This window comes from Zingiber officinale, chromosome 4B (genome assembly GCF_018446385.1).
Source record: "Zingiber officinale cultivar Zhangliang chromosome 4B, Zo_v1.1, whole genome shotgun sequence".
NCBI classification, from domain to species: domain Eukaryota; kingdom Viridiplantae; phylum Streptophyta; class Magnoliopsida; order Zingiberales; family Zingiberaceae; genus Zingiber; species Zingiber officinale.
The window spans coordinates 56,118,890-56,138,884 of NC_055993.1; the positions used below are offsets into that span (position 1 = coordinate 56,118,890).

Sequence of the window (19,995 nt, forward strand, 5' to 3'; positions counted from 1 at the left end):
TTTAGCTTCAAGGTCATTTTTCAGGCATTGTTTGAGACTAAAAAGGAGAGGTGTGTTCTGGTTTGTTGTTTTGCATATCGAATCTCTCAAGTACCTTATCGACATAACTCTTCTGTGATAGCCCAAGTGTACCTTGAGAACTATCCCGATATATCTAAATTTCTAATATAAAAGAGGGGTATCTTCAAGATCTTTCATCTCAAATTTCTTTAATAGAAATTTCTTTGTTTCATATATCAGAACCTTATCATTGCTAGCAAGCAATATGTCATCGACATACAACTACCACTAAACTTATGGTATACACGATCATCCACCATATTTACCTTAAAATCAAAAGAAGTTACTACTTGATGAAATTTGTAATACCATTAACGAGAAGCTTGTTTGAGTCCATAGATGAATTTCTTAAGTTTGCAAATCATTTGCTTTCCATCTTCAGACATAGAATTTTCTAGTTGCACCATATAAATTATTTCATTAATGTTGCTATTGAGCAATAGTTTTTACATCTTCTAATGTAATTCAAGATTAAAATGTAAAAGTATCATAATAGTTCTAAAGGAGTCCTTCATTGAACTAGATAGAAAGTCTCCTTATAATCAATATCTTCTCTTTGAGTTAAGCCTTTTGCAATAAGACAAGCCTTATATCTCTCTATATTACCATATGAATAAATATTCATTTGCAACCAATGAAACAAGATCCCAAACGTTATTATCATACATCAACTTAATTTCTTTCATTTATGGAATCAAACCACCTTTGAGAATTCGAACTTTGTATGGCCTAATGGAAGTTGATAGGGTCATCCTCCACTAGTTCAATACCATCCTCATGTTCTTCGAGAAATATTATGAAATCATCTGGAATAGCATTTCTCCTTTTTCTCGTGGATCTACTTAATGAGATTTATTCTTGAGTTTAAGAGTGTTGAGTTTGTTCTCTAGGAGTAATTTCCTCATTCTATATAGGGAGTTCATTATTGTCTTGAAATTGTGGATTTGTTTAACATTATTAAATGCAATGGTAGGAATTTGAATAAATTCCTCTTCAAGTGTAAATTATGTATCCTTATCTCTCCCCCCAAACTCAACATCCTTAAAAAATGTTGTATTTCCTATCTATTTAGTCGTGGGTTTACTCATATGCTTATTTTGTATTGCAACTTTATTTTACCCTTCTTGAAACAATTTAAATTCACCTAACTCTGACCATAGTAACTCTACAGTGATCAATATGATTTGATCAATAGACAACCTTTTATCCTGTTCTTCTCCTGCTACACTTTACAAACTAGAATTTCCAAATAATTGTCAAAGGTCTCCTCTAACCATGCCATTACTTTATACTATTTACAGAACTCTGTAGCCTAGTTTCTAGTAACTTGCTCAATCTCACTGAACCAAGGTTATCCATACTAGTAGAATTATCTCCAGATGTGGACCTAAAAATTTATTGCCATAACTGTCAGACTCTCAATTTGAATAACAAGTGCTCGTTTCTACTCCACATATAACGACCCCACTTGACTCGGTGCAAATGTTAGAGATGAGCTGCAACCAAAGTTTTGAGATGCACAAGAAGTTATTACTTAAGGTATATGCTAAATTTAATAGATTTTTTAAGGAGCACAGGAATATGAAATTGATGAAAAAGTGATCTATTACCTGTAGAAATTTGGAGTACTTTGATATGCTTGATTCACAGCAATCCAAAAGGTACTGAAGGGCTTGCTCTTCCAACTCTGGGTACTTTCTTCCTGTCTCAGATGCAGCTCTACTGGATGCAGCAGCAGCCATCTACAATTTCACGTACAAGATAGAAATTTTCGGCAGGAAGATATACAAATAGCAAACAGGGAAGGGGAAAAACGTTCTGTTTTGTCTTTGTGTATCTAATTGGTCTATTTGTGAACAGAGTTGATGTGATGACTAAGTTGTGTTTTTTTTTTTTTTTGCATTTTTTAATGTAGAAAAAAGAATGGCAGATATTGTCACATACTGAAACTGATATGTACAGCAACTTTTGATAACTTCCTGGAGAGCAATATAACTTTCAAATTACCTTATCATAATCATCAAAACTATGCTTCATCGTATACTGCAGATTAAATATTGTTTTTACATTCCACTAAAAAAATTTCCAGGCAGAAACCTTAAGCTCAACTTTCAGTGTAAGTTGGTAGTATCCAAACCATTTCTATGATGGTGCAGCATTGTATATCTTCAATTAGCTTAATAAATTATTCCTAAATGTTTTAATTAAAGAACCTCCTTCCTAGGAGACCATGGAGCTAACACTACAAGCAACCTGTTTCTCAAAATGGTCAATGCAATGATTCATCCATATATCTAGCAGAATATATATAATTATATTTTCCATCATATCTTATACTGCCGGTGATGGTTGCTTGCAGCCATCACATAAATAGGTATTCGCGTGCATTCTAGTTTTGACTGGACACAATAGCTCCCAGTATGAATCATAGGTTAATAAATATTTTCTGAAAGTACATCGTCAAATATGAACTCTAATCAAGCTAGGAACACATTAAATTATTAAAGGCATTATTAATATAAGGAAGAAATGTTCAACCTCTTCAAAGTATTGTCTCATATTTGGTGGGCTGACAACAAGATAGGAATATGCCATCATCTCCACTGGCCAACCAGTAATTTGCAATGGGAACCTTTGAGGCCTGTTCAGAGAAGATCATATTAATTAGTTTTCACACAGACCAAGGGTGTAAAAATAGAATTTTCAAGTCCAGTGAGTCATGATTTAGAATTAAACATGTTTCTCTCCACTTCCATAACTTTCTTTCAGTAAAAAAATAAATACAGATTTATTAAACAGGAGAAAGATGAATTGATATAATTCCTTGTAATATGAAAGATGCATTCTGTTTTAGTTTCCTCCAAGCAATTTATTTCCACAATTTTATTCTTATCATGTTAATCATATAACAAACCCTTACTTTCTTGGTATGACATGATATAATTTTGGAACTAAAGAAAGGTTATTACTTATTAGCTAATATAGTTTGGTATCCAAACTAAAAGTTACTTGCACTCTACAAAGTCATCAAATCACAAACCTTACGATTAAATTGTACAGCTTACATTTAAATTGTATCGCTTACATATACTCTGCATCAGGTTTCAGATGTCAGAAGCACTTACACTTGCAAGCCATATTTTCTTAGAGCTTCAAGTTTCTCTTTGTAGCACTTGTCTGATTTCTTTAAACTCAGTGACAACTCAACTGAATCATTTGGATTTGTACCATCTTTGGGCACAAAACCATAAGACAGCAACAGTTCTCCATTGGATTTCTTGCCATACGATATGAAAACCTGTGAATTATTTTTAGTAATTAGTCAATATTTTTTGGTTTCCAGTTTATTCATGTAATTTATGGTCTAGTGTCCCATAGTAAGAGTTCAAACTTCTGAAGCAAAAAAAAAAGCTGGGGCTACAGATATTAAATGGTTGTGTTAAATATCAAAGATAGCTAACATCTTCAATCATGAATACAGAATAGTTCCATGTCCAAAACAAGCTGAAAATAATGAGTATGTCACTATAGTCCAAGTACTGAGAGAAAAACTATTTATAAAAGCAGCACTGTCAGTTCAGACTCAAAAGATGACTTAGAACAATAAGCATACTAATATCTTGCACTTCCTTTCACATTTGATTTAGTTCTTTAGCACACTTAGATATAGTGCACCTTGTTGAAGTGAAGACTCATTGCCTTCAATCACCAACAACAAATTTTTAGCAAACTATTTGCTATGTAACATCAACTTGTACATTGTATCTCAGTGCATGAGACTTTTTTCTGGTTGTGCCAATGCATACTTTGGTAGGCTCAATTCCTCACAATTTTTTTTGGGCTTTACCATAATGCGTCTCTATACAAAAATGGATGATGTGAAACTATTCCCATTTTGGGAGTAAGCAACAAGGTTAAACTCCTAATAGTGTCATTATCCGGATTAAAACTCCCACACACCAACTGAAGGTGCTTCAGGTCTAGCTCTCTTATCACTAGACCAAACTACTGCTGGTTTAATTCCTCATCTTGTCATGGCAGAAAACATGGTCCTCAAAATGGTGCAATAGAGCAATCATCGCTAATAACTAACATTTGCAGTTTTTATCAAAAGATTTAGCCATAGAGTTACATGACCACAATGATTCCATTAGTACCAAAACAATACAGGTACAGATACCTCTAAAGGAAATCATTTACCTGCTCCCCTAGTTGATATGACTGGTCAGCCATAAAAACTATACCTTTTGATGCTTTGTCATAGTCCAAGAAAGTTTCAACCTGCAACATTAGTAATTTTTTCTGTTAACTATTAAGCTCTATCAAACAATGTAATTTGTAATATGAAAAAGGAGCAAAGGGACCCATATCAAATTATGTTCAATATAACATGAATAACAAAATCAAAATACTTTCTGGTTGCTAGCCTCAAGTTTATGATTGAAAAAAAAAAATCATTAGATGTGGTGAAATCCCCTGTGGTAGATGATGTATTATTATTTTGATTTGGCATGTGGGTTTCTCAATTAACAATTTTTGGATAAAAAATTACTAGTGTAATGGATTTGTTAAGATTTAAGAAAGTATGTGATAATTTTTTAAATTTTAAAGGTATATGATAGATTTAAAACTCAAAAGTACATGATATATTTATCAATTAATCCTTAAATCAATAGATTAAAAGGAGCATCAATTACTTTAGAAGCTAAGAGGAATTATGTATCACTTCCTATCTGTCGTCTCTTATTCACTACCTTGTGTGTTTTTCCATTTTCTCTAATTTTCTTAGTTCTTATTTTGAAGTTTATCCTTAATTCATTAAACACTTTAAAGGTTAAGGGAGCTAGAAAAGGGACTAGAGACCTTAAAAGAAATGACCCATCAAGGATAAGTGGTTAGAGATTTAAGTAGGAAAGCCCTTTTGATAAAAAATAAAATAAAATAGACACACTTTAGAATGTTTTTAGGAAGGACACAAAAGGACAATCCAGTATAATGATGTCTAAGTAGCATGAGTTGTTCTTAGAGTAGAGGTATTGAGCTATCTGTCTGAAGGAACCTAGATAGTGGAGGTAGCCTGGTTGGAATGTGCTAAAATAAATTTCAGTCTCTCTTGTTTGATTGTTCTTAAATATCTTGTATGCAAAGTTTATATTTCGATTGTAATAGTGCTTTTATTCATCAGCTGGAATAGTACAATACCAATCTCTAGCTGATGGAAAGAGAAAAGGAAAAAAAGGAGAAAGAAAAAACAAAAAGGAGAATACTTGATAGCTCACTTAACCATTTTTGCGACCATCAAAGTTCAGACTATTTGATATAGGTAAAATCAAAGGTTTGTATCGACATATGTGGATGGTATATAATTGGTATCAACTGGCATGAGATAAAGCAGTAATGTTAGCTAGTGTAAGCTTAAATTTTGTTTGCAACATTTCAATTGGTATCAACCAAAATGATACATTCTGTCCAGGTTAACCAACACAATGAAATTTGAAACCATGCATGCTTGTATGCCGTGTTTAGCTTAACTATCATTTTTATTTTGTTCAAGCTGGATTATCTTTTTTTTTTGTTTTTTTTTATCTTGGATCAAGCTCAACTATCTTTTTCCTCTTGTTTTTTGTTCAAGGTTGACTATCTTGATAGCATAATTTGGTCTAACTAAATTATTGCTTGTCTTTGTAATTTGATATGCTTCGCCAACTTATAATAGATGGCATGCGTTTCATAAGTCCATTTAGCTATTGTTTACTAAAATTCATACACATAGGTTGTATTAGTTATGACAATAAATCCACCCCTGTTGTATGGAAAATCCAATATAATGCTAGAACAGAAAAATGTATAATTTTTGTGGAATAAGATACCTCTGGACTATGATTGAGCATGTCAGCCCATGGGACTAATGCAACTTTTCCATCCATTGATGGCAAGCGAACCTGTTAAATCAAGAATAGATGTCTTAGATCACAGGCTTCTAAAGAGAAGAATTCGCAGGTGGATGCTGTGGAAAGAATTGATGTCTTCAATGGTGTTACATTTAGAATGGGAATACCCATTATATACAAGATTACAATAGAAAAGAGAATAGGAAACTAATTGCAAATAGGAAATTAGTTATTCTGTACATAGAAAATTAATATCTTTCTAACTACGTCCCTTGATTTCCTGCTCTGTGCTCATAGTTATTACTGTTCATATTTGTTCAAACTATCGTCGTTGTTCGACACAGCTGTTTATTCTATACAAGTTGTTCACAACTGTTCGACACTCCTCAAGCTGAGGAATAGATGTTTTCCATTCCTACCTTGACCATGAGATCATGAAATCTAGGACTGTTCAGTCCCTTTGCTAGCATATCAGCCAATTGTAGTTTTGAAGGGACATATGATATACACACTAATCTTTTCTCCAATTTTTCCTTGATGAAATGTCTATCAATTTCAATATGCTTAATCCGATCATGTTGGATAGGATTATGAGCAATATTGATAACTGACTTATTATCGCAATAGAGTTTGAGGGGGCATTCCCATTTGATTTTCAAATCATTTAGAATAATCTTCAACCAAAGTAGTTTACATAATCCTTGAGCAATGGCCTAAATTTTGATTCTGATGATCTTGCCATATCACATTTTGCTTCTTACTCATCCATGTCACCAGATTACCACCAAGGAAAGTACAATATCCTGTAATTGATCTTCTATCCACTAGAGAACCTAGAAAGTTTGTATCTATGTAAGCTTCTAAAGCTAGCGTCGCATTTTTCTGGAACAAATCTCCCTTTCCCGAAGTGTCTTTCAAGTAATGTAATACTCGGTAAGTAGCTTGAAGGTGAGATTCTCTTAGATCATGCATGAATTGGTTGATTACACTTAGCATATGCTATATCTGGACAAGTGTGAGCAGCGTACATGAGCCTATCAACCAACCCTTGATACATCCTTTTATCCACAGTTGGTTCTTCCTTAGCTTCTCCTATCTTGTGATTTAGATCCACTTGACTAGAAATCAACTTACACTCAATCTTCCCTGTTTCATCTAACAGATCAATCACATCTGCTGAGAAATAAAAATTCCTTTGGTAAAGTATACTATCTCAATACTAAGGAAGTACTTCAATTTGTCCAGTTCCTTTATTTCAAACTCCTCTATCAATTTATCCTTTAGACCATGTTTTTCCTTTTCATCATTTCCGGTTACAATGATATCATCTACGTATACTAGAAGAGTCATCACCTTCCCTGTAGTTAAGTGCTTAACGATGAAAGTATAGTCCCTTTGGCTTTGGTTATACCCAGACTTCTTCATGACTTTTGCAAATCTTCCAAACCATGTCCTAGGAAATTGTTTTAGACCATAAAGAATCTTCCTCAATTTACATACTCTGTTACGAGTATCCCTTGCAAATAAAGACGTCAATTTCGATTGGGTCTGTCGGGTTAACCCACCTTGCCAAACAATTTAAGCGAGTTAGATTGAAATTTTATCAACCCATTTAAAAGTAGTTCGAGGCATGCCAACCCGCCTGACCCCTGACCCGTGCGGGTCGGCCCGCGATGGGCTTGGGTTGACCCACAAGTTGAAGAAATGTTGAAGTAGTCACTCCTGCACCTTGAACAGTCATTAAGATCCCTTGGCGCTTCTCTTATATTCATTAGATCTAAGAGCGCATTTGCTGCTCTTGTGCAGTGCATTGATGCAATTGAGGTTGCTAAATTGGTTTATAATCAACTTTATGGTATGCTTTCTTAACCTGCATTTTCCTGAGTAATAAATAGGTGGTTAAATTCATTTTGCTTTATGAACATTTTCTCTTAACTAGATGAGCAACCTGTGGGCCAACCCAAGACACCGTGGACTTTATTATTTTATTTTATTTTTTGGTGGACTTGTGGATTTGCCCGCCTAACCTACAACCCACCTTGAGTTGGGTTGGGTTGAGGATTTTCTAACTCGCCAATACAACAGGTCAGCTCGCTTCGCCCTGCCAAATGGGCAACTCGCCATGGGTCGGACTGTCTAACATCTCTACCAACAAATCCTGGTGGGAGGTTCATATAAATTTCTTCATCCAAATCTCTATGAAGAAATACATTTTTCACATCGTGTAGTCAAAGATAATAGAACTCTGGCAGTATTCATTTGTGCAACTGGAGGAAAAGTCTCTTGATAATCTACCCTATAAGTCTAGTATAACCTTTTGCTACCAACCTAACTTTATATCTTTCAAGAGATCCATCTACTTTATATTTTAGTGTAAAAATCCACTTACAATCAACAATGTTCTTCCCCTTTGACTTCTTAACAACCTCCCATGTCTTATTCTTTTCTAATGCATCCATTTCCTCCCTCATGACATCCCTCCATTCTCATTTTGACAATGCCTATTGGGAATAGTCATGGTAATTAGACTCAATGAATCTTTTGTAGGCTAGTGATAGATGTTTAAGAGAAATATAGTGAGATAGAGGGTAGAGAGGGTGTTTGGTGCATTCTCTAGTACCTTTTCTAACAGCGATGGGAAGGTCAAGGCTATTTGTTAGGTCAGTGGATGATTTAATAGGTTGTAAAGGTGGGTCAAATCTTACCATGATCTCAGTATCAGGTCGGAGGTTTGTGGTTGAGGTTCATGGACTTGTATGGCTTATGGAGCGGCCTTTCTCCTTGATTACACTTGAGGAATATTTGGACTATCACAAGAAACACTGGATGAAAAGGAAGATGGAGGTGACTCACTAGATGGAATAGGAATAAAAGTTGATTCGATATGGACTTGAGGAGGAAGATCAAGAGAGTTAATGGGTTCAAATAACTCAGAAGTGCTATCTTCTATCACTGAAATCTCCCCCTGAAATAAGACTTGGAGAAGAACAAGGTATGTTCAAAGAAGGTAACATCAGTCGAGATGAAAAAATTTTGAGATGAAGGGTGGTAACACTTGTACCCTTTTTAAGTGGATGAGTATCCAAGGAAGACACATTTAATGAGCACGAGGGTCTAGTTTACCTCGTAGAGGACCATGGATATGGACAAGAGCAGTGCACCCAAAAATCCTAGGAGTAAGTCCATTTGTGGTTCAGGTTGCATGAGACTCTTGTCATCTAAGACACGCAAGGGAAGTTTATTTATCATGTATGTGGCATTAAGGATAACCTCTCCCATATTGGATTTAGGGACATTATTATGGAAAAGAATGGCACAAGTAGTGTTGAGTAAATGTCCATTTTTCCTTTTTACTATTCCATTATATTGGCGTGTATGAACACAAGACGAATCATGAATAATCCCCCGAGATTCGAACTAGGAGGACAAGGTTTGATTGAAGTAATCTCAAGCGTTATCGGTCCAAAAGCTTTTGATTTTCACTCTAAATTGATTTTGAATCATTGAGTGAAAATTAGGAATAATAATGCTAACATCATATTTTTATTCGAGGAGAAATGACCATGTAGCCTGAGTACAATCATCAATTAAGGAGATAAACCATCGAGCCTGGAAATATTGGGAATATTAGGACCTCATATGTCACTATGAATTAAATGAAAGGGAGTAGAACTTCTTTTATTTCTAATAGGAAAGCGTACACGAGAATGTTTTGCCAATTCGCAAACATCATACTGAAATTCAAAAACATCTAATCCTTGAAAAAATGAGGAAACATGACCTTTAAAACTCTAAAAGAGGGATGACCAAGACGTTTGTGATACAAACAAATGTTATCTTTATTGGAAGGACTGCGAAAGAACAAAAACAAATTATTCTTCTTAGTGGATTCAAGGTAGTAAAGGCTGCTATATTCCTTAGCAAGTCCAATACTCCTCCCCGAGTCCTGATCTTAGAAAACACAATAAGAAGGATAAAAAATGACATAACAATAAAGTTCAGTAGTTAATTTTTGAACGGAACAAGGTTGACAAACAATTTTGGTATATGGAGGACATTTTTAAGGATAAGACTAGAGGGAAGGTGAACATTTCCAAAACCAGCAACAGTAGCTAAAGATTCATTGGCTACTATAATTTTCTTGTTACTTGGGTTGGGGTTATAAGTGTGAAAATTTTGAGAATTGGGAGTCATGGTATGTGGCATCGGAGTCTATTATCCATAGTTATCAAAAAAATTGTTTGAGATATTCATACAAAAAGAGAGTGAGAAGATACATGAGAAGTCAAAGAGCACGAGTCAGACAATTTATCAAGAGAATCCAACAATCCTTGAAGTTTCTCAATTTATATATTGTTGAATCCGCCTAGGAAATGTAGAAATGCATAATCGACCATGATAAAGAAATGCAGAGAAGAGAATTAGCAATAAAGGCTTACTGCTATGATACCATATGGAATGAATTGATGTCTTCAATTATATTACATTCAGAATGGAAATACCCATTATATACAAAATTATAATAGAAGAGAGAATAGAAAACTAATAGCGAATAGGAAACTAAATATTTTGTACATAGGAAATTAATATCTTTCTAACTACGTCCCTTGATTTCCTATTCTGTGCTCACAGTTGTTTTGTACAAGGTGTGAAAGTTGTTCACAGCTGTTCGACAGATACCAAAAGCTTCAAAGGTAACTTGAATTTGAACATGCAATGGTTTTAATTAGACAATTCATGAAGAACATACAACTACGTAAACATGTATACACTCACCAACCGTGAGAAAAGAATGCCAAAGGACCATAGAAATGTATCAATGTTATAAACCTGAAACAAGAAATATATTTTAAAACAATCATAGTATTATATACAATGATCATGATGCAAAGGTAAAGAAACACAAGAAAGATAATTGAAGCTTGTGTGTGAGAGAGCAGTTGAACATTTTGAATTGCAGAAGTTTGAATAATTTGTTGAAACCTTGATGACAAGATAACCTGATTGTCTTGTTGTGGTGAATGGTGACTGGTGACTGGTGACTTATCTTAAAAGCTTTTTCTTTCAGTTACAAAATATGATAAAATAGGTAAATTATCTCACAAGTGTCTTTTAATGCATGGGAAGAAATCTTAATTTTTGCAGAATCACCTCCTCTGGGAACAGGTCTTGATGCTTTGAAAATATCCTAAGTCTTAAATCTTCATACCTGTAAAAAGGCAGTAATTAAATTGACCAATGTCCTAAACATTGGAATGGACTTGTTAGAATAAAAGAAAAGTTGCCTACAAAGAGATAAAAAAGAAAATTTTCCATACGTTCCTATGACATTTGTAATCCTTTCAATTGCTCTTTCTCTTATCTGAGAAGCAACCAAATACGTGTCTAACTCGGTAAGTGTCCTGCAATTACATATGAGATCTATAGAGAGGAAACTTGAGTATATCCACATTAGATGCACTTATTCCCACAACAATTTTTCATTTCCATCTTATTTCCGAGAATTAAAAATCACAACATACCAGTACAAAAGTGAGTAAGGCTGTCTAGGCAAGGCTGTGATATAACTACTCCATCTTGATGAGCTCTTGAAACTTGCTTCGCTTATCAAGTAGGTGGCAAGCAAAGGCCAATCTGGAACTGAATTTTTTTTCAACACATTTCCAACTTCTGGACAGCTCCATACCTATGACCTCAAAATAGGATCAAATGGCATTATTCTGATTTCAGCTATGTGAATTAGAACTCAACAGGAAAAAAAAATCTTTAGATGTGCCTATATAAGTGTAAAAAAATATGCAAGACAGATATCAAAGTTGAGATATTTGAAATAACTTTCTTGGTTACTTTAAAAATTTGATAACAACCTTTCTTAGTATTTCAAATAAAGCATTACGGACTCCATTAGAGAATATCTGTTTTAATTGTTTATATTAGAAAGGGACCAAGGAGCATTTGAAGAATGGTCAGATCCAACATCTATCCATCCACTGAGCATTTAGATTGGGAAGACCAAGGAGCATTTGAAGACTGGTCAGATCCACCAAAGTTTGACTGTGAATTCATAATTTGGAAAAAAATTGGAGGTATTTTTCCATACATATTTTGAAATTATGTTATGTATCAAATATCGTTTTGAGTTTCCCAAGGACGAAGGAGAAGAACTTGAGAAGCATAGATGGACAAAAAAACAATGAGAGGAATTCATGGCAAATTGTACAGTCAAATTCGGTTATTTGAATGTTCTACCTATGCAGGAAATACACAGGATCAGAAACTACCACTCAGCCAATTGATGTGCATATGTTATATATGTTTCTAGACATTTTTTGATGCACATCTACTTGTATTTCATAAGTATAATTTATGTTTATTATACCCTATTTCATTATATTGTCCTACTTCTATTCCTCTTGTTCGGAGATCTACTTCTTACTTGTTTTGATTGACATGACGCAAATTGGAGCATAAAATGGAGTGAATTGGGCGCTGGAGAAAATCTGCAACCTAGGTCGTACCCCTGGCACGACCGTGTGCCTCTTCCAGAAAGAACCACCAGCAGGTCGTGCCAGGTTTCCAGAGCAAAACACGGCCAGTCGTACCTCTCATCCTAGATAAAGACACGGCCCGACCGTACCAAAAGGCACCGTTGTGCCTCTTTCTCCCAGCAACCCCCACAACCTGGTCGTGCCCTGAGGCATGGCCTTGCCACCTTGGGTCGCGGTACACACGCCACAGCTGTAACGGTCGTGTGGCAAAGAAAACAAGGGGGCACGCCCCCAACCTATAAAAGGGAATTTTCTCCCTTTTGACTTATCTTTGGTTTGGGGCTCCGCCCCTCTCCTTAGGGAAGGGTTTTATCCTCTAGGGATACCCTAGAGGCTTTATCTTCGCCGATCTGCCTAATCCATCCTTCTCTAGAGCAAGGAAATACTCTGAAGACATCGACAACGCATCGCTAAGAATCTCTTCTCCTTTATTCTCAAATTTGGATTGTAAGAATACTTTATTTTGTGTCCTTGGTTTGTTCTTCCTTTGTTATGGAGTAGACCTCCAGATTCTAGGAATAGAGAGTAATTATGACATAATGTTAATGTATGAACTATGTATTTGCTTATTTCTTTGTTCAATGAGTGTTTATGTCATGTTCTATGTGTTGTGCCTTGTAAGTGTTTGATGAAATGTGTGAATGGTGTAAATATGTAGATGTGAGAGATTAGTCACCATGTAGAGGAGGTACTTTAGATCGTATGACCGAGGGTACAGTGACAGAGGATATCCCTTTAACCGAACTTTTCAAAGTATCACCTTGAATTGGGGATTAATCCTCCGCAAGGGATTAGCTAACTAAGAGCTTAATGGGTTCACACTAATTTAATGTTAGGAAGTGAGTTGTGTAATATAGAGACTGTATGATCGGGGGCCCTTGGGTATCCCTTTAACCAGACATTCTATATTACTTCTTCTACTTAGTAACATTGAATAAGAATGGTGTAAATACTCTGGTGTAGCCTTTAATCCTCGTTAGGAAGTAACTGAGATAACTCTAGTGATTGTATGACCGAGGGCCCTTAGTGATAGAGGGTATCCCTTTAACCGGATTCTCTAGAGTTACTCCTTTACTAAATGATGTTGGACTATTGTAGCTTACTGGTGAGTAGGTTAGAATCCTTACATGATCATAAATACGGAGGGTAAGGAAGTGAACATATACTAGGGACATTAATTAGCATCATAGTGAAACCGAAACCCTAGAATCATTACCTCAGCAACCGCTTCTCTCTCTCCCCCCTCTCTCTCTCTCCTTCTCTTCTTTCTTTTCTATTACATTCATGACCAAAACAACCTCCGATTATCTAAATAATTCACCGTGCGAAATCAACTAATGTTTAGTCAATAGTCGGTTCGATGTCTATTTATTACTAATAACGTGGTCATGCACTTGCGACTTTGTAACAAATTTTTGGCGCCCTTGTCGGAGACTATTTTCGCATTTGAGTTACTCTAGACATTTTTCTTTTTTTTTTTTTGCAATTTCTTTCTTATTTTTCATTATGCATTTTCTTTCTTGTCTTTAATTCTGTATTTTTATTTTTTGTTATAATTTTTTTAGATACTATGAGCACTAACATGTCAAGTAGGCCTTTAAGAAACTTTAGCACACCCTTTTCTGCAAGAAAAATGGCTCCCATTATCGATCCTCATATCAAAGCAGCAAATTTTCAATTAAACCCAGAATTAATTACCATGATATGAGGTCACAAATTTGGAGGAGAAATTTTAGATAACCCGTACTTACACCTTGAAGCATTTCTTGAATATTGCAACATGGTGCAATGTGAGGAGTCTCTGCTAATGTTATTCAGTTGATTGCATTTCCTTTCAACATCAAAGATAGAGTAAAGACTTGGTTTTATTCTCTCCGTCCTCAAAGCATTACAAGTTGGGAATAATTGGAGCAGCGATTTCTGAATCATTTTTTCTCTCCAAGTAGAACGGTGTCTATGAGGAATTACACAAATTTTGCTCAGGTAGATAGAAAATCACTATTTAAAACATGGGACAGATTTAAAAGTTTATTAACACAGTGTCCTCATCATGGTTTAGAAAGATGACTGACATTGCACATATTCTACATGGAATTACTTTATCAGATAAGTCATTATTGAATTTATCTGTTGGAAGTTCTTTGATGAACAAAAGTTTAGACGAAGCGTATACATTAATTGATCAAGTGACATTAAATCTCCAAAAATGGTTAGACAAAAGTTGGATGGAATTTCCCCCGATAATTCCTGAAGTGCAAGCCAAGAATGCAAATGTCACATAAGAGTTGTTACAACCGCCCGTGCACGGAGAGGAAACTTCATCAATTCACATAAACTTCATCAAATCACAAAATAAGGGGTCGGAAAGAACAGAGGAATCCAATGCAGAATGTAATATTATCAAGTTGAAAAGTAGCAAGAATCTTGAAAAACTTCTGAAGAAAGATCTGTATATAAATAAGGAGAAGAACAAAAGAGAACCACACAAACTCAGTTCCAACACTCCAGAAAGCGTCCATAGGCCGCGAATGCCTTTCCCTCAACGGTTGATTACATTGGACAAGCAATTTGAACCCCCGCCACAAACTCAAACAGAATTTAGGGAACAAAAAGATCAATTCTTCCCAAGACCTCTACTAGGATTCCTTTTCCACATAGGCTAGTGGGGCAATAACTATAAAGATTTTGGCAAATTCTGTGATATTAATATGGTTGAGTGCAGATTTCTTGATGTATATAAAGATGAAGATTCTTCATATGATGATTATAATGATAATACAATAGATTGTAAATTTTTAGATCTACCTCCTAGGGTTACAAGGTATTATAGTGAAATAAAATTTTTAGATGATGAATATGTTGAGGTGGATCAATTTAAGACTGCAAGTGAAGTTGTTGATTCTCTTGTAGTTGATTCTCCTACAAATGATATTGATGTTGGTATATTTTTCACTGTATGTGATGATATTCATGTCATGGAAGGAAGTATAGGGAACTATGTTGTGGAAGCAGTATCTCAAGAATCACCTCCTTTAATCCCACAACCACTTGATACTATGAGAGTTGCAAGGATTGAACAAGTTGTAGATATAAGTGTAAGGACTTGTGCAGAGATAGTAGAGCCCCAAGAATCACCACATTTAGTTGCACTATCACCTAAGCTAGAGCTAAAGCCAGAACCATCATTTGATCCAAGGAAGTGAACATGTACTAGGCACATTAACTAGTATCATAGTGAAATTGAAACTCTAAAATCATTCTCTCAACAACCTCTTCTCTCTCTCTCTCCCTCCCCCGAACTCACTCTCCTTCTCTTCTTTCTTTTCTCTTGCATTCGTGACCAAAACAACCTCCGATCATCTAGATAATTCACTGTGTGAAATCAACTAGTGCTTAGTCAACAGTCTTTTGATTTCTTTTTATTACTAACGACATGGTCATGCACTTGCGACTTCATAACACCAATCAAATCGGGGAGAAATTCCTAGAACTTCATAAAGGCACCTCGGAAGCGAAACAGGCCAAAGAATGACTTATTGAAAATCTGACTCAGCAAACTCAGGCTAGAGAAAGGGAGACTCTGTGGCACAGCTCCATGCCAGACTTAAAGAAATTCTCACCGGCCTTAGTAATCTTGAGGAAACACTAGCAAATCGCCACATCCTCCGATACACCATCAATGCTTTCCCAAGAACTCAAGAATACCCATCAATGGTAGACTCATATTACATGTCTAAAAACCTCAAGATAAGTACTCTAGAAGATTTTTTTCTATCATGGAATTATACGAATTGAGACTAGTAGGATTGAAAGAAACAAGAACTACAGACCATAATATAGTGCTTGTGGCATAATGAAAGGAGTCTGATTCAGACACTTCAATAAATGACAACCATGAAGCATATTTAGTAAGGAAAATGAAAAGGCTTTTAAATTCTAACAAGTTTGACAGGATACAAACAAAAAAAACTATTACGAAAGAAGAAAGGAATATGCTTCAATTGTGACGAAGAAGGTCCCACATACAAAAATTGCCCTATGCTCAAGAAAAAAAAACTAGGAAAAGACAAAGCACCTACGAAGTCCAAACAAAGAAATCTAAAGGTAACCTGGAGTGACACTTCATCCTCAGAAGATTCAGAATCTAAGCACATAGTAGGAATGGCACTCATCGCAACTCATAGTGGAATCGACGATCCATAGAGCACATTATCCAAAGAAAGCGACAGTGAATGAGGAGCATCATCCAACAAATCTTACAAGGTAAGTGAGATAAGTAATTTACCTTAGCTTTATGAAGCGATTAAAATGTTGTCTAGATCACTTTGCAAAATTAGAAATAAATATGTAGAATAGAAAAGAATTAAAATTGACTTAGAAAATAAGTTGACCATTCTTGTTCAAAAGAAGCTTGTGAAAAAATTGATAAATGGAAACTTAAGACTAAAGGACTAGATAGAATTTTTAAAACTGTCCTTAGAAAAATTCTCTGTAGGATCAAAGAATCTAAATTTATTGTTACATAATCAAAGAACACAAATTGGAAAAAGAAGGTTTAGGGTTTGAAGGACCTAAGCATATTTTTGTAAAACATATGAGTTATGTTAGAAAAGTATGGAAATTTTTAATTCCTATAAAATATGTGATAAATCCAGTAGGGATAAATTTATTTTGGGTGCTAAATCAATCTTGACTTTTAGGAAAAACCCTAAGATAGTCAACCATAAGATATAAATACTTGATTGATTAGTGGTTAACTCGATATGGCAATATGCATGTTAAAACTGATAAATATGATAATTTTGTTTGAATGTTTTATGCAAGTAAATTTTCTGATAAAATATATCATGTCTACTGTTAGAGGTTTAAATTTTGTGAATTTTGGATTCTTTGAAATGTTTTAATAATTTTCTATAGAAAATCATGTTAATTAGTTAATTTTCAAAAATGAAAAAAAAAATCAAGAATTTTTTTTTGTGAAAAGACAGCGTACTTACTTTTTTTTTACTTCTAGTATTTTTATATATTTTTTCTAAGTTGCAAAGTCATATTTTTAGAAAATCTATTTTTAAATTGAAATTTCAAAGGGGAAAATTATTGAAATTTGTAAAATCTCAAAATATATATATATATATATATATATATCTAGATCCCTGGACCCCTATATTTTTTTATATTGTCTAAGGGGGAGAAAGGTTAAATTAGAGAAAAGAGAAAGGTTAACTTTAATCTTTACTGAGTAAGGGGAAGCAAAAGTCTAAGGGAAGTATAAATGTAGGGGGACCTAGGAATGGGCTATTTATTTTTAAAATCTGCATTTTTAGAAAATATGTAATTTTTGTTATTTCCCTAACTTAAATTATTTTGACAAATATGAAAAAGGGGAGATTGTTAGTACCCTGAATGGTTGAGGGGGAGATCGTTGAAACCCTAAGTGATGTGAGCCATAGTTTTAATGTGTTGTCAAATAAGTTTAAGTCTTGCTATGTTTTGATATGTATTTCTAAGTATGCAGGAACTTCGGAGAATCACAAGGACTCGATAGCGGATCTAAAGGAGTACGGTAAAGGATGGTGTGACATTCAAGTGACTAGAAAGGATGAGGGGCATTAGAGACAACGAGACTTGGAGTAAGAGACACAAGTATGCAAGAAGGATGACATGGGAAAGAAGCTGATAGGCTCGGTACATCCAAGGCACGAGAAGTAGTCCAGTGAAGTGAGAAGGACGCATAAGGAGTGAGCTCAGGAGCTAAATGCATCCAAGGGACGAAAAAATGGGAGAAAGAATGCTCAAGTAAGCTAGCTAATGAGATGCGTTGAGTGCAATGTACTCAAGATAAGGGTAGAAGCTCATCTTAGACGGACTCGGTCGTCGTTGACTTGAGTCAAAGTTCCGAGGGACCGGAACTAGGTTACAAGCGACTTGAACTCAACTTAAACTTGAAAATCCATAATTTTCTTAGAACAATTCATCATTTTAAAATGAACCCTAGGATGGTTTGTTGTCCTTAGACACCAATTTTTAAACTAAATCAGTTTTCTCATAATGGTCTTTTGGTTTTCTAAAACTAAATTTAAATTTTTAGTCTCATTTGTAAACTTTTCTAAGGTTTTTTTTCAAAAATCAATTTTCTAACTATCAATCGCTAATTCTAGGATTCACATGCATAAATATAAAGTTAGCCATGAATTTCTTCAATTTGTGGGTTTCATGAAAAGAGGTATTTCGTGAATCGTGACTGACGCTAAATCAAGTCTTAGATTTGTTTCCGTGAGTGGTGACCTGACAATGTTTCTTCTGCTAATGTATTTTCTCAACAAGAAAGGCTTAGCTTGAAGCAACACGTTGACACTGCAACGACAAGTTGGCTTGCTTTTTTTTTCCAGTTTACTGGGATTTATAAGCTAATGAAGGACCCATGATTCTTGCAATATCTCAGAAACCTTCAAGTACGGAGGAACGAGTTTTTGGTGATACCGAGTCGGCCGTAATAACTAACGAGGGCGGCACGAAGAGGAGCTTCTCCCCCTTTCGGATGTTCTTGAGCGCGACGAGGCCCCTCTCACCGACGTCCACCCTTCGGATCTCCAATTTCTGCGGGGGCAGGCCTGAAGCCGACAACCAATTCTTAAGCGCGGAGGCGCTCTCCAGGGATTCAATCTCGCTGCCCCATGGGACGACTCGGGCTCCAGATGCATTCACTTCGTGGCTCGGCGTGGCGAAGACGGAGCATCGGATTCCGGTCGTACGGCGGACGGTGGCGGGCCGGCATTGCGGGAACGGGATTAACTGGTGGCCGATTTCGCTTATGATTTTGGCCATGAACTCTCCGCTGCTCAGATGCGGGACGAAAGTTTATAATGAATTCTCGGGCAAGTGAAAGAGGAGAGTGGCGAACCTTATCCGGTTTTGATATGAAATTGAAAATAAAAAATAAAAATCGTTGGTCCTCTTGGTTTCGTAATCAATAAAACACCGACGTGATTATGTATTTTTACCGATATAATTTTGGAAATGTCGAAACAACCCAATATAATCTCTATTTCCTTGTTTAGTTATCTCTCTTTCAAGTTTTTTTTTATTTTTATTTACCTCTCTTTCTCAATTTTTTGCTGTTTATCGAAAAAAAATCCAAACTATTTTTTATGAACTTTCCATCATAATATTGATTTTCAAAAATCAACCACATACAGTATTACTAATTTTTAAAAATTAATATTATATTTTGATTTTCAAAAATCAACATTATATATAATGTTGTTGATTTTAAGAAACTAGCAACAATATATTAATTGACTTAAATTTTGTAAGATTATAATTTTTGACTCGGATTAAATCACGGAATGCATAATATATCAAATCAAAGATCTTTATGGTCTCTTAAAGTTTAAGTTAGCAACAACGTTGTTGCAAGTCTTCATGTTGAAAAAATTTATCATACTTGAATTGAGTTAAAATAAATTTATTGCTCCCAATATTGTGTATCACATGGT

The 19,995-nt window shown here is 35.1% G+C and overlaps 1 protein-coding gene across 1 annotated transcript; it reads right to left on the reverse strand.

The window, feature by feature from the left end:
* Positions 1 to 1,478: 1,478 nt before the first annotated feature.
* On the reverse strand, positions 1,479 to 19,406 carry LOC121978267 (ribulose-1,5 bisphosphate carboxylase/oxygenase large subunit N-methyltransferase, chloroplastic-like). The gene is made up of 11 exons (XM_042530634.1): positions 18,980 to 19,406; positions 11,474 to 11,637; positions 11,270 to 11,353; positions 11,103 to 11,160; positions 10,728 to 10,781; positions 5,931 to 6,002; positions 4,261 to 4,341; positions 3,186 to 3,358; positions 2,599 to 2,701; positions 1,671 to 1,802; positions 1,479 to 1,556 (listed from the first exon to the last, which is right to left on the reverse strand). The coding sequence occupies exons 1-11, from the start codon at positions 19,322 to 19,324 to the stop codon at positions 1,479 to 1,481; spliced, it is 1,344 nt and encodes a 447-aa protein (XP_042386568.1). The 5' UTR covers positions 19,325 to 19,406.
* Positions 19,407 to 19,995: the final 589 nt, after the last annotated feature.